The sequence below is a fragment of the Pongo pygmaeus genome, chromosome 10, assembly GCF_028885625.2.
Source record: "Pongo pygmaeus isolate AG05252 chromosome 10, NHGRI_mPonPyg2-v2.0_pri, whole genome shotgun sequence".
Taxonomy (NCBI): domain Eukaryota; kingdom Metazoa; phylum Chordata; class Mammalia; order Primates; family Hominidae; genus Pongo; species Pongo pygmaeus.
Window position 1 is genome coordinate 115,691,960 of NC_072383.2, and position 16,045 is coordinate 115,708,004.

Below are 16,045 nucleotides of genomic sequence, written 5' to 3' on the forward strand. Positions count from 1 at the left end.
CTCAGACATCGGTGCCTTGTGGCAAAACCATCTATTTGTTGGGGGGATTTGCATTGGTATCTGAATGCCCAAGTGAGACGTTAGGCTGTCTGTGGTTTCTGTCTTCTCATTCGTATTTGGTGTTAGGTAACTCAGAACTGACTGCAGTTTCGCCATCCTCTAAATCTTTATGTAGACTTTTTCCCCTGCTTTTTATTTGAGACATTTATTACTTTCCTTGAAAGGGAATTAATTGGTAGTATAATTTTAAGATTTGTTTTTCAGGATTTGGAATGGGATTTCTAAAGGCTGCAAAATGTCGTCACTAGAATTTTCACCGTAGATCTGAGAAGACACTTAGTCTGCAGTGTGGCTGTTGAAAACATTAGTAAAACACAAATTAACGTATTTTTACTTTTGTTAGTGATAGCCTTTCAAATGGTTATTCTTATAAATCTTTTATTGTGAAAAATTCAAAATACACAAAAATGGAACGAATAGCATGATGCACCCCCATGTACCCATCACTCAGCTTCAATAGTGATCTTTTTTTTTTTAATCTACTACCACCCAGTCCACTGATTCCCCACTCCCCTCCCTAGAGGCATCTACTACTACCAGTGTCTGCTAATCTCTTCGGGATAGAGTCTATATCATGTGTATATCGGTTATAGAGAAAACTGGCCTCAGTCTGAGGCTTCATGCACAGTGATGTCTCTTTCACGTTACCTGCCCTCTGGAACTTTCCCTTGTAGAAGCTGGTCCAAATTCTTTGCCTTCTCCATCAATCTGTTTTTCCTAAGATGTTAACTGGAAATTCTGCTATCTAGTCACATTGCCATAGTCTTAACAATATACTATTTGCCTCCTTTTTAGTCTGCTGTCTCGTCATTTTTCATTCTTCTTTTTCAGGTGTTCTTTCTGCTTTGAATTTGAGAGCTACTAAATATATTCAGTCTTACTTCCTCTTCTCTTGACTCAGTTTCTACTTTGGTGATCTCACTGCTTTGTTTATGCCCTAACCAGTCGCCTCCTCCACAAGCCTATTCAGATTCTTTTACTTGTCAATCTAAAATGCAGATTCCAGAATGTTTTCTGTTTATTTTCTGCCTTAGGCAACAGAGCTGTAGAGCTGTGGTCAGCGGGAATGCAGGATGGCATGCCACGTAGCTGCAGTAACAAGAAACTTCAGCCTTTTTCCTTTTTCGTGACCCTCCGTGGTTTAGCTGTTCTTTATGACCCTTGTCTACACTGATACTAATCTCCCACCAGCACCTCTTCCATGAAGAGCAAAAACTTTTGTCCTGTCCAACTTTATGCTAGTTTTATGTCTCTGGCCTGCATTTCAGAGTGGTGATGTGTGAACTTAATGAACAAAGAGGTACGTGTTAAGTCAGTGCTATGGGTATATTTAAAATTTTTGTCAAAATGCCTTTCCTTTGTTGCAGAATTTCTTTTGACTCCTGATTAATTTCTGATAGGCAAGTGTTTATTTACATGGTGGAAATTGAGATTGCCAGCTGTCTTTATTATAAATAGTCAACTTCATTCAGTATCTCTGAACGCAGTTAATTGATCCTGTCTATTTAACAATCATGAAGTTGACACCAAGCTTCAGGTGTTTATTGTGCAAGCGCAAGAGGATGGGAGCTCGTGGCTGAAATAATTTCTAATTAAGGAACCACTAAAGACCACAAGACCAGCTCTGTAGTTCAAGAAGGGACTAGTCTATGACCTTTCAAAACTGTTAACCTGTTTTAAATTTTGTGGTGCATGGAAAAGATCAAAGGGAAGGGAAGAGTATACCAATTGTGTTTTTTTTCCAAAACCAGTTCAGCAGTTATTTACCTTTCAGGCAATTAACATAATTACCATTATGCTAAAAAGTAATTTTGGAAAGTTCTGCCCTGAGCTCTTATGACTCCACCGGGACAGTTTTAGTTGGGACTTATCTTTTTGATGGAAGCTTAATTGCAATTTTGGCTTTGTGCACACAAACAGAAGCAGCTAATTGTTTAGGCAAATAGGAGATTAATTTAAATATGCATCCCTAATAAAACAAAAATGGTATCCATTATGGTCCTTGTTCCCATGACGAAGAATATAAATATTCTGTGCAAGTACCATTAGACGGAGGTCTTAAGGATTGTCGACATTATTTCACAGTGGTAGCACTTTCCAGATATCGAGTAATCTTTACAAAAGCTAACATAAATCAGTTTAAACTCATTTAGATCCCATTTCCACTATGTGCAGTTTCATTACCACACTCTGTCTGGCCTCCTTAGGGAGGTGGGAGGGGCCTGCTGCAAACTGGCATGGGTGCCCATCCACAGCTGCTGAGCAGGCTTTATGTCTCCTCGAAAGACTGGCCATCGTTACTCATGTCATCGTTAATGGCTGTTCCTGGTCTAGGCTGAGCTCAGAGTTCCTTCAGCCTGGCTGCTGCTTGTCAAGGTGGAAGGTCCTGAGCCCAGGGAGCAGGTGGCAAGCCAGGCCCTGCCCCTTCTCCTTTATTGGGCCAATGGCCCTCACTTGTCTTCTGGATGTTTCAAGAGACCCAGTTTCTTCTTTTGTCTGCATCCTTTTCCGGTTTGTTATGAGTGAAACAGTATTGTTGCAATCCCAGCACTACTCAGCATTAATCGTCTTTTATCCAGCTATTGAGGTTCGGTCAGGAAGGAAGAAAAACACTTGCTCTTTCTGTTTCTCTAGTGTGGGGCAAAATGGGGGCTATAAACTCCGGCCTTCAGGATGATGCCTGGTGCAGGGAATGGCAAAAAAAAAAAAAGACTTGCTTCTTACGCCACTGCCAAGAAACCAAGTAGAACTTCCCTTTGTGTTTGCTGAGACTTTTTCTCTTGTTTTACCTTGGCCTACTGCGCAGGAGAGAAGTCATAAAGACCTTTGGGCGGTGGGGGGGTGTCTCCTTGCCCTGAGGTCCCTCCCCAGGCCCTCTCCAGGTGGGCATGTTCATAGTATTTGAGTTAGTCTTTTGGCCTCAGCTAATTGGATGAGGGATGGGGCCCCAGTTCTGGGGGAAGCTGATTCATGGACTGGGATGGGCTGGTTGGGACTCAAACTTTGTTGCAGGCTTGGAGTAGAAGACCTCCTGGAATGGGGACAGCCACCTTTCTCCATGTACCCAGGGATGAGAGAAAGCTGGTTTCCGAAGAGAAGAATGAAATAGAATTGCAGAGAGAAGCAGAGATAAGATCTGTGGTGCACACAAGTTACATACACTACCTTGGTTCTGCATGTCTTCCTGGTTCCTGGTTCTGATCCCTTATCACCTCCAGCTGTACTTCCTGCCCTTGGGCTCCAGGAAATAGCCTCATTCCTTTCCAGTCAGTTTCCTTTTTGTGTTTAAGCCAGTTTTAGTGGGTGTCTGTTTCTTACAACCAAATGTTCCGTTGCTGAAACATATGACAAGCATTAAGCAAACCTTTATTGATGTACAGCCACATCCAGCACTGTGAATTCCTTACCATAGGGCATAGAGAGGAAAAAGGACACAGTCTTGCCATTTCACAAGTTCACACAGTGTCAGGAGCCAAATCCATTTCATTGCTAGGTCTGCAGTACGATAAAACTTGACCTTTCAAATGAATTTACATCAGGTAAAAAAAAAAAAAAATACCTATTTGAGAAGTGAATTTCCTTGACCCTGACGGGCATTAACTATTTCTTCCTTAGTAGTTATGCAGTAAATGCGGTCCTGGTTCAAGTTAAAACGTCTAGAAAAGTTCGCTGCTCCTTTTCTGGGGTCTTAAAATAGTGTGACAGCATGACCAAAAGTTAAGCTTATTCATTGTTCCATTGTGCTTTGTGTATATCTCTCTGTGATCATTGTGTTTTATATTTTAGTTATTAAATATTTGTTTCTCTCCAGTGTGTGTTTTATGAGAACAGGTATCCTTTCAATTCTTATATGTCACTAAAATGTTGGCTCCATCAGTCAGGGACTTTTTTTGTTTTATTTTGTCTTATTCACTGTGATATCCCCAGTCCCTAGAATAGTGCCTTGGTACAAAACAGGGAGCTCTGTAACTACTTGTTGATTGTATTATTGCATTGATTCCTTTTTGGCTAAATGTAGCTGATGATAATCAGCCACACTATTATAGAGCATTCTTACAATTCAGTTATTCACTATTCAAGTCCTTGCAGTTTTGAGATTATAAAAATAGTCATGATATAACTGTAGTAACTGATAAATTGACCATTTATAAAATTAGCTTTCACTCAAACACCCCTCCCTGTTAGCTTCTGTATCTATTCCTGCCCACTCTGCCCATATGCTTTTGGGGCAAATATCCAACAATACAGTTCAAAGGGAAATTGCAAACCCTGCAGAAGCTGCAGGACTTTGTGATGTTGAAAGTGACAGTGAAAGAACTAGAAGTGGTAATTACATGGATAAATAGAAATGGCTTTTTTATTATTTAAATATCTTTAAAAGACAATTGCCTGCTTATGCAAAAGTAATAACAATGTATGTAAGGTTTACAAGATGTACAAATAAGTTTGTAACATATGTAGTAATAAAAAGTATGACAGTAATAGCACAAAGGCTGGAAGGGAAGAAATGGAAGTATGCTGCTGTGAAGTTCTTTTTTTTTTTTTTTTTTTTTTTTTTAACTGAGACAGAGTCTCACTCCGTCACCCAGGCTGGAGTGCAGTGGCACGATCTTGGCTCACTTCAACCTCCGCCTCCCAGGTTCAAGCAATTCTCATGCATCAGCCTCCTGAGTATCTGGGATTACAGGTGCCCACCACCATGACTGGCTAATTTTTGTATTTTTACTAGAGACGGGGTTTCACTTTGTCGGCCAGACTGGTCTCAAACTCCTGACCTCAAGTGATACGCCCACCGCAGCCTCCCAAAGTGCTGGGATTACAGGCATGAGCCACCACACCCAGCCTAAAGTTCTTATATAACATGTGAAGTGATACAATATTACTTGCAGGTAGACTGTGATAAATTAAAGACTTATGTTAAAATCCAAAAGCAACCTCTAAAATAACAAAGAGTTTTGGCTAACAAGCCAACAAAGGAATTAAAATGGAGTAAACAGTTATCCCAAATACTCAATCCAAAAAATAAAAAAGGCAACAAAAGAGGAGAAAAGGGAGCAAAGAACAGATGGGATAAATTTTAAAAATTAGCAGAATGGTAGATTAAACCCAACCTTATCAATAATCACAGTAAATATAAGCTATTTAAACACCCCGATTAAAAGCAAGTCCAACTACATTCTGTCTACAGAAAACCCACTTTAAACATATAAAGACACAAGCAAAAAGATGGGAGAAGTTCTGCATGCTAACACTAATCAAAAGCTGGCGTGGCCATGCAAAGTGGATTTCAAAGCAAAGACTATAGTAACCAGGGATACAGACGGACTTTGCCTGTGATAAAGAATCAACTCATCAAGAGGACGTAACAATCCTAAATGATTTTGCACCTAAAAATGATGTTGAAGAACTGCGCACGTGATATCAGCCCCCCGACAAGTGAGGATCTGACCAAGTGCGACACTTTATAATTGAAGTAGGGGAAATCGAAAAAGATGATGACACAACAAACAGGCTTTCAGGAGAGAAAGATTTGACCATTAAATTGATGGAGCCCTGGATTTTTTTTTTTCCCCCAAAAGACTCTTCTCAGGAGAGCTCTGTGCTGCTCAACCTTGCAGTGAAGGATATTTTATTGCATAAAGTTCTGTTGGAAAAATGATGCCAGCAAAGCCAATACTTGATTAATAATGAAAAATGTGTTTATAGATAAACTCCATGTGTGCTTAGAGTGAGCTGTGGTTAAATAGCTTCCATGCTTGGCAGCACCCAGGGTGAGTTTGATGGTGTACGTCAGTTACTCATTGAGCTCATAGTTATTTTATGCACTTAGAAATGCAGCCGCTCATCCTGCACTTTTCCAGCTAAATTCCAGCCCAACTTCATGACATACCAAGTCATGACATACCAAGTGGCTTTGGACCAAGTTGTTTAACCGCTCGGTGCTTCTGTTTCTTTTCTGTGAGAGGAGTAAAATGGTGCGCCTCCCAAGATGGAAGTGAATGCTCAGTGAGAGGAGACACATGAGTCTCTGAAGACTCAGAAGCTCTATGCAAATGGCAGTTTTTTTTTCTCTTTACTGTTGTGATGTCTCAAAACAAATGCAAATAAGTGCAATGCAGAGTGTTTGAAGGAAGCCCATGTTAAGAGCAGACATCTTGGCATGGGAGAGCCGATCTCCTATCTGATATGTAGAGCCACTGGCATTTTCTGCAGCATATTTTTCTCTTCTGAGTCAGGATGGAAAGAATTTGCCAAAATAATTGCCAGGGGAATGTGTTGTGGAACCTTTTGTGATCCGCTTATCCCCCAAGTTTATCATAATTCTTAAGAGTACACTGTGTTTTAGATGCGAAGCAACATTTAACTTGAAGAAGGCTCTGCTTTTGTTTATAATTGCTTACTTAGCCTACTGACAGTTTGAAAGTCTGGCAAAGCAGCCCAAATGTACTATTTTCTTCCAATTCTCTATATTTATTTAGTGCTGAATGATCCTTTATAGTCAGATCCTAAACTCAAAGCATTTATAGTTTAAAGAGAAAGTAGAAGGCAAGAAAAAAGAAAGGAAGATACACTGCCAAGAGAAGAAAAGCAAAAAGCTTGGTCTGTTCTAGATAATAGGAAGTTATAGGAAATAGGGCTAGATTTACGGATGAGCAATAGAAGGGGAATTAGCATTGATAGATTAAATATGTTTTATAACACAGCAGGAACTATAGACTGCATAAAAATAAAAGACAGAAGGAATGGCCATATTCAGTGCTTCGTGTGGCCGGTCTCCTTTCATCTGCCCCACAGTCCTATGTAGTAGGTAATGTTGTCTTCAACTTTACAGAAAGGCTAACAGGCTCAGAGCTGTTAAGCAACTCCCCTAAGTCCATCAGCTAACAAGTGCTGGAGCTGGATTTGAACTCAAATAGTCACAAACTGTGTTATCTCCACACATTTATTTCTTGGTGAATTTTGAAAAATTGAATCAATTGGAATTGGAGCAAGGCATTAACCAGCCTAATGCAGAGAGTAATTATTTTCTTGGGTAAATCTTCGAAGGGAAGGAAATAGCTTGGGAATGATAAAAAGAAATTATTTTTGAGGAAAGAAGAATCAACGAAATGCTAAGTACAGAAAAGCTTATCCGACTGGTAGAAAAGCATAAGTTCCTGTAGACCACTGGTCCTAAACTCCAGTGGACATCCCCAGAGTTGCTGGTGCCTGACAGTCTGCATTTCTAATAAGTCGCCACGTGGTACTGATGCTACCGGTATGGAAACCACCCTGGAGAAAGGGTGTGTGGCCAGTGTGTGAAAGAGGAATTAATCTGGGTAGCAGCATTCCAGGTGTTGGGAGAAGAGTGGAAAATCGGCATTTTTGGCAAGTGTGGGATATTGAAGCACAGGTTTTAGAGCTGTGCAAAATAAAGCGCTGCTGCTAACAGAGGCTTTAGGAGGATGGTGCTGAGGAAGGATGTGAAATTCAGGCTGAGCATCCCTAGTCCAAAATTCCAAAATGCTTTGAAACTTTTTAAGCACTGACATGATGCTACATGTAGGAAATTTCACATCTAACTTCATGTGATGGGTTTGTAGCCAAAACACAGCCAAAACTTTGCTTCATGCACAGAATTATTTAAAATATTGTATAGACCAGGTACGTTGGCTCACACGTGTAATTCCAACGCTTTGGGAGGCAGAGGCAGGAAGATTGCTTGACCCCAGTAGTTCAAAAAACCAGCCTGGGCAACATAGTGAGACTGTGTCTCTACAAAAAATTAAAAATTAGCTGGGTATGGTGGCACACGCCTGTAGTCCTGTCTATTTGGGAGGCTGAAGCAGGAAGATCACTTAGGCCCATCAGTTCAAAAATGCAGTGAGCTATGATAGCACCACTGCACTCCAGCCTGGGCCAAGAGTGAGGCACTGTTTCTAAAAAATAAAAAAATAAAATAAAATATTGTATAAAATTACCTTCAGGCCATGTGCATCAGGTATATATGAAACATAAGTGATTTCGTGTTTTTAGACTTGGGTCTCATTTCCAAGGTATCTCCTTTAAAAAATTTTCCTTTGTGTTGCATGTTTTTAAAATAATTGAACATATTACGTAAATTTAAAATTGTTACCTGCATTGTTTCTTGCTGCATAGGGTTTCTTAATATTTGGGATTTAAGGACCGGAAAGTACCCTGTTCATCGTTTTGAGCACGATGCAAGAATACAGGCACTAGCCCTCAGCCAGGACGATGCAACCGTGGCCACAGCTTCTGCTTTTGATGTCGTGATGTTATCCCCCAATGAAGAGGGGTACTGGCAGATAGCTGCGGAATTTGAAGTTCCGAAACTGGTGAGCTTTTTAGTCTGGTCATCTTATTTTCTGTTCTTAGAATCTCTGGGTCTAATATAAGCACGTACTAATGGTGTTGGTAACTCCCATTCACTCAGAGCTTCCTGTGGGCCTTACCTCCATAAGTCTAACTACAGCCTTACAAAATAGGTAGTAGCATTTTCCCCATTTACCAAGAAGCCACTTCAGTCTGCTTAGAGCAGTGAACTGACTTGCCCCAGTTCTCAGAGGTAAGAAGTTATGATTCAAACCTCAGGGCTGACTTCAGGGCCAGAGCTGCTCATCACTGTGGTTCCTTGGCCTTCTTCAGACGAACACGGTGGAATCTCACCCTTGGGAATCAAAGATCAGTTTCTGACCTAATATATAAGTGAGAATGAGTTCAGTGGTGTTATCCCAGTCCATCTGGGAAGGAAGGTTTCCATTCCTACACTTCTTCATCCCAAGACTGTCTCACCTGAAATTTAAAGTAACTCTTGCGTGAAGATAGATTTAAGTCGGTGTTAATTGGGTAGCCATGTTCCAGGATGTCATGTGTGCAGCTCAGCCAGCCTTAAGAATTCTTTGTGTCGAGCTTATTTCTGAGTTCATTTGTACAGGAACCTCTAGATTTGTAGAGTGGGAGATGATTTGGTGTTAAGAAGGAAGTGCTCAAATCTGTCTATGCTGAGTTTGGATTTAATTTAAACAAGCTTGATTTTGGCACTGGTAGGAGAGTGAGCAGAAAAGCCAACACTGAGTGATGAATTGAGGGCCTGACCTGGAACCAATCCTGTTCCTCCCTCTTTCTCTCTGGTGGGAATCTTCTTAGACTAGAATAACTTAGAAAGCCATGGCATCACTGCTTCACCTCCAGGAGCGTCTGCACTTTGGGTATAGTGCTCCCCTAAAATGGCCTGATGCTGTCAGCTCATCTGGGTTTTATTAGAAAAATGTGAAAGTACATTTCTGTTCTCAAAACTTCCATAGTACTTACTATTTAGTCGGTGATTAAAGAATACTGTGTCACAAGGTCAGGAGATCGAGACCATCCTGGCTAACACGGTGAAACCACGTCTCTACTAAAAATACAAAAAATTAGCCGGGCGTGGTGGCGGGCACCTATAGTCCCAGCTACTCGGGAGGCTGAGGCAGGAGAATGGCGTGAACCCAGGAGGCGGAGATTGCAGTGAGCCGAGATCGCCACTGCACTCCAGCCTGGGCGACAGAGCGAGACTCCGTCTCAAAAACAAAACAAAACAAAACAAAACAAAACAAAACAAAAAAAAACGAATACTGTAGACCAGCAATCACTATATAGACCCAGATACTTACTTAAGATGCCAGTTTCTCTGTAAAGTGCAAATCCTGCCTTGGCAATAAGGTGGCATCCTGGCACAGACTGGAAGCTTTTTGAACTAGTTTACAGCCCCCAGCAAATGGCACCACCACTGTCAATCTGAGCCTCTTGGTCTGTCAGAAAGCCAACACGGAGATAAAGTTAAAGGGCTAGACGGAGGATGTCAGTTGTAGAAAAATGAGACATGATTTGGGGGAGTGAGAGGAACCGAGCAGCCATTGTTCAAGGCGGGTTTTATGCATGTTTTAGGAATTATTTTTCACTTTGAGTGAAAGGTTCCCACAAAATGCTCTGAGTATCCTTGGAAAAGGCACCCCTGGCCCGAAGAGCCAAGCCAGTTTTGTCTTGTCCATATACGCCCCTGAATGGCAGTGGCAGTGTTCCCAGGTCTGCGATGTTAGCCTAGAGCGGCTGTCCTTTGTGATGGACCCGCGGCTTGCGGAGCTGGGCCCGAGGATTAGCAGAGTCCCCCAGATGTTGACGCTCCCTCCAGCTCTTCTGGACAGTGTTCTGGAGGCCGGCTTTGAACTCTTTGGCATATGGTCAGGGCAGCGCTGTCCTTTCACACTGTGGATTTTCATAATTACACAGTGTGGCTCACCTTCCATGTGTCGTCTCATGATTTACTCGCAGAGGCGAAAGCCTATTGCGAATGGCACCGCGGAGAAATGGGCCGTCTGTGGATGGACAGAATCAAATTATTCTTGAAAAGTGCGTCTCAGACTCGTGCACATTAGAGAAAGTGCCGGCGGTGACGCAGTCAGGACTGGGGAGCGGGGTGGGTAGAAACGTGCGTGTTTGTAGAGCCCTTCCTTACCCTCTGGTGGCCAAATGGACCCTGATGACATTGAAACCAGGAGACAGCAGATCACTTTGATATTTTTAACCTTTCGGCCACACATTTTGGCACAAATGTTAAAATTTTTTTTGCGAATTTGGAACTGCGTGAATGTTATTCAGTTTCTTGTAAAAAAAACAAACAAAAAGAAACCACAACAAAACAAAAAAAAAACCCAACCTTTTATTTTTTGAATTGCTATTACATCCCCCATGGTTCAGAATTTAAAAGACACAATAAGGCTGATGGTGGGAAATCTCCCCATCTCATAATCCACTTCCCTCCTTGAAGGCAGCCATTGTTAGAAGATGTATGGATGTGCGAGTCAAGCGCATTGTGTACTTTCTCCACCCCCACCTTGTACACATGTCAGCAGATGGGGTTACCTTAACTCATCTTGCATCCTTGCTTTACCCGCTAAGCTTATCTTGGAGAATCATGCCATTTGTTTCGTTTTCTAAAGAACGTTTTCATGCTTCCCTCTAGGACTGCATGGTATTCCAGCGTATAGATACACTAAGTTATTTAATTAGTCCCTTAGTAATGGGTGTTTCTGTTTTTCTAGTTTTTAGCTAAGACACAATTGTACTACAGTCCATGAATAACCTTGTACATAATGATTTTTTATATATGTGAGTTTATTTGTAAGTAACTTCTAGAAGTGGATGTCCTGGGTCAGAGTGCATGTTCATTTGGTATTTTGATAAGAGTAGCCAAAGTTCCCTTGATACAAGTTGGACAAGATTATATCCCCACCAGCAGTAAGTGGGATCCAGAAACATGGAACATGGTTTTCCCTCCTTCACTTCCAGCCCGGGGTGTTATCAGATTTCTTGATCTTTACTGATATGAAAGGTGAAGCATCATATTTCAATGAATTTTCATTTTGTATTTCTCTTTTTAGGTGTGTCTTATGTTTCTTTTACACTGAGCATCTTTTCTGTTGTGTAAGAGCTGTTTGTGTTTCATTTCCTGTGAGTGTTTCATTTGCCCATCTTTTTCTGTTGGGTTGCTGGTCTTCTCATTGATGTGTAGGTGGAATTGCATATTTTTGACCAAGTCAGGATGAATTTATGGGACTAAACAACTCTTACCTTTTAACAGGTTCAGTACCTTGAAATAGTTCCAGAAACCAGAAGGTACCCTGTGGCAGTAGCCGCTGCTGGAGATCTGATGTACCTGCTTAAAGCCGAAGACTCCGCCAGAACCCTCCTTTACGCCCACGGCCCGCCTGTCACATGTCTAGACGTCTCGGCCAACCAAGTTGCTTTTGGTGTACAGGGTCTGGGATGGGTGTACGAAGGAAGCAAGGTACACAACTAGCAAGATGTATAATTAACAAAATGAACATAGATTTATTTTTTAGAAGGGAATTGAAAAATTAAAGCTCTCAGTATTTTTCCGTATATATCAGGGCAGTATATAAGCATGGTCAAAAAATTCAAGAACTTCAAAAGAATTGCAAATGAAAAGTAATCATGTTCTTTCTCCTCCCTTCCCCCAACTTCCCTGCATAGAAGAAACTATTAACAGTTTTTAGGTATCCATCTAGAAAAATTTAATGCATATATAGATACATTTGTATACTAAAAACATATTGTTGTAGAGATGGGATCATAGTATACATAGTGTTCTGTATCCAACATTTTTACTCCATAATGTGCCTTGGAGAGAGGATTCCATGTCAGCTTTTACCAAGCTCTCCCTCCCTAGGATTTCAGCATATGCTTCTAGCTCATAGCCTGTTTAGCCAGGCCCCTCACTGGTGGGTGTTTAGCTTGCTTTCACTGTGTTGGCTGCTATAAGCAATGCTACAATGCATATTGCAGCTTGCAGAAGTCCTTTTGTATATAGTGTATCTCTAGGATATGTACTTGAGATAATGATGGACATTGCCAAATTGCCCCTCTAAAAAGGTGCATCAGAATTCACATTCTTACCAACAGTGCATAAAAGTGCATTCTGATACTCTGAGCCAAAAGCAGGAAGACAGGTTTTTAATGGAAATTCTTTGAGTGATGACTAAATTTTATCACTCCCTAGCATCTTACTATCCTGACTGTAGGCCAAATATTTAGTCTAAAAGCTGATTTATAGAACTCTCCCTACCAGTGGGACCAAGGGGGAGAGAGAGAAAGTTTTTGTTTCATTTTGGGTTTTTTTCCAATTTCCCTGCTCCTGACCCATTCTGTCAGTTGGGATTCCTGCGAAGGAACATGTCTGGGCCAGCAGACCCTGTGTGACTGTTAGTAGGTTCCTTAACCCTCTTTATGCCTCAGTTTCCTCATTTGTAAAATAGAGTTCATAATAGTGCCTGCTTCTTAGAGTCATAGGATTAAATGAAAAGCCATATGTAAAGCCTGAGGCATGGTGCCTGGCACATGAGAGCTCACGACCTGTTAGCTCCTGAACCTCCCGTTACTCCTCCCACCCATAGTTGGATTCCAGCCTCTGGTGGTGCCTATTTTGACATCTGACTTCCTCCATGTATTTGACCTGTAAGGTCAAATCTCATTTATGTAGGTGTGATTGGCTTTGCAGCCTAGTAAGTGGTCAAGAATGGAAGCATCTTAGATCCCAGTGATGTATTCTTCATCCAGGAAGATAGACTAAGCGGTAGACGATATGTGTGGCATCCTGTCATCTCAATGTGAAACTTTATCATCTCACTGTGAAAAGGCCTCCCCTTGTGCTACAAACTTTATCATCTCACTGTGAAAAGGCCTCCCTTTGTGCTGCAAATTTGGTGTGCAGTTTGGTTGGGGCATATCCATTGTGTCCTAGCTGGAAGATGTGTCATGATATAACTCCTGAGTTTTGTCTTCCCAGGAAGTGGGGAAGGAGCAGAAATTGTTTCCTAAGGCAGTTTCCTTTCTCATGCTCTAAAAAAACTTTCTTTTCCCGTCCCTGGTGAGCTCATTTGTTGAGAGAGGAGAGACCATTTTGCTTTCTAATTTTTCATCTGGTATGCTTTCAAGTTTATGTTATCTCATTTATTTTTAGAGCTCTCAGTATAGAAAGGTGATAGTTATATTCAGTACTAGTCTGGTTTAAATTTTTCATACTTTTTATAAATGTTTTATCTGGTAGGTCCTTTTTCTCTTTGACTTATCTGAATGGATTTATTCCTGTAGTAATACAGTTGTAATGGATACATTTGAGAAACTACTTAAAGGGACAGTTCAGCACAAGGATCCTTCAGATACAGATGTAAGGCAGTGGGGTTTTTTTGATTCCTCTCAAAATTTCCAACTCAACTGAAAGCATTAACTGTAAGAATCAGCTGATAAACACATTAATTTTGTGAAAAGTCCTTTGCTAAAAATGTATAGTCCCTGGCTGGGCACGGTGGCTCACATCTGTAATCCCAGCACTCTGGGAGGCCAAGTCAGGAGGATGGCTTGAGGCTGGGAGTTTGAGACCAGCCTGGGCAACATAGTGAGACCCTGTCTCTACCAACAAAAAAAAAAAAAAAAAAAAAAAAAAAAGGAAAAAAACAAAAGTATAGTCCTGTAAGCTGGTGTTTTTGCTGGTGTTTTAAAATTAGGAGTGGAAATAAACTTGCTACAAGAATGTTTCTAAATGTCTCTTTGGAAGCTGACAGTAGCATTTAGTCATCCAAATATTTTGTGAGCACAGCACCAACCCTCCAAACACTCATGTGGGTGAATGGCTACTTGCTAGTAGTGTTGGTAATAACTTTGTGTTGAGATGTTTCTCCAACAGGAATGCCACCCACTCAAAAGTAAGAGGAACACCAAGCTTCATCTATGTAACTTTGCTTATTTTTACAGAGACAAGACTTTCCATCTGATTGTGCTTAATGGATTTTCTGCTTCCTCAGAAAAACTTGCATTTTTAAGAAACGTAATTGTCATATAACAGCTCTGTGTGAATTAAGTCATGTCATGGGTAACTCTGTGAGATTTTAGTATCCTCCTGCTGTGCTCTAATGTGATGTCATAATTCCCAAATAGTCTCATGTGTGAGGCTTGGTGTCACTTTGCTTGCGAATACCATGCTTAACCATCTCTGTGCTTCAGCCTGGTGGCAGCGTGTGTCCCAGCACGTTTTATTAGGCTGGTGTGAGACTATTAGCAATAGAGTTTACCTGGAGCTATATCCACACTAGGGTTTGTGTCTGTGCCTCTGGCCTGTATATCTAGGATTCAGATGAAGGTTTTATGAGAACAGAGCATTTGGTTTATATTTGTTTGTACCTGATACAAAACTGGGGTTTAGCTGTAGTCCATTATTGATTAACTGTGATAAAAGCAGACAGTGAAGTCCAAATGTTGAAATTGACTTTTAGTCAGAAACTTAAAGCTCCCTAACCTGTTGAAGTATTCCAGAGGTGTAATTTTTGTTTAGTTGGAGAATATTCTTACACCGTATGATGCCCACATTAGGATGTTACAGGCACCTCAGCTGCATGAGCATGGAGTAATAATGGCTCAAATCCACCCATTCCTATATCTGGCTAGCCAATCCATTGTGTATTCATCCCAAATACTGAGCTCCAGTAGTGTTCCTGGCATTGGCATGTTAAAACAGCATTACACACAGATTTCAGCAAACTGGTGCTTGTCAAGGAACCTAGCTCTGTTAATAAACATAGTTTTCTAAGGAAACAAAGCCGAGTAATTTAGCAAAAGCTTATCTGTCTAATCTTTTTTTTAAAAAAGTCTTTGAATGTAGCTGGCTGATCAGTCACCTCCAGCTCGGGTAGGAAGGGATCAGACAGTCTGGGCCCTGTAACATCTTGATTTGCTTGTTGGGCAGGGGCTCCCAGACTTGGGTTTCAGACATCAGAGTTAGGGGCCACACCTGGGTTTGCCAGCAGTGTTATGGGCCACGTAAAGTCATAGAAAAAAATAGCAACTATGTATTTTTGCCCTTTTTTTTGAAGATCAGAGTTTTGTTTTTTTTTTAATTAAAATCGTTCTATTTCAGTAGCTTTAGGGGGGTAGAAATGGTTTTTGGTTACATGGATGAACTGTATAGTGGGGAAGCTTATGCTTCTAGTGTACCTGTCACCCAAATAGTATACATTGTACCCAGTACCCTTCTGAGTCTCTAGGGTTCTCCAGTACCACTCTATGCCTCTGCATACCCATAGCTTAGCTCCCACTTATAAGTGAGAACATGCCGTATTTAGTTTTCCATTCTTGAGTTACTTCACTTAGGATAATGGCCTCCAGTTCCACCCAAGTTGCTACAAAGGACATTATTTCATTCCTTTTTATGGTTGAGTATTATTCCATGGGGGGGGTGTGTGTGTATGTATGTGTGTGTGTGTGTGTGTGTGTGTGTATCACATTTTCTGTATCTACTCATTGGTTGATGCGCACTTAGGTTGGTTTCTTATCTTTGCAATTGTGATTTGGGCTGCAATAAACATATGTGTACAGGTGTCTTTTTTATACAGTGACTTCTTTTCCTTTGGGTAGATATCCAGTAGTGGGATTGCTG

The 16,045-nt window shown here is 41.1% G+C and overlaps 1 protein-coding gene across 2 annotated transcripts in view; it reads left to right on the forward strand.

Moving 5' to 3' along the window:
* FBXW8 (F-box and WD repeat domain containing 8) overlaps positions 1–16,045 on the forward strand; it is a 121,903-nt gene that overhangs the window by 65,895 nt on the left and 39,963 nt on the right. For both annotated transcript variants that reach the window (XM_054444760.2, XM_054444761.2), the window contains exons 6-7: positions 8,200–8,396; positions 11,678–11,884. In XM_054444760.2, coding sequence (XP_054300735.1) covers positions 8,200–8,396; positions 11,678–11,884 — 404 coding nt within the window. The remainder of the gene's footprint in view (positions 1–8,199; positions 8,397–11,677; positions 11,885–16,045) is intronic.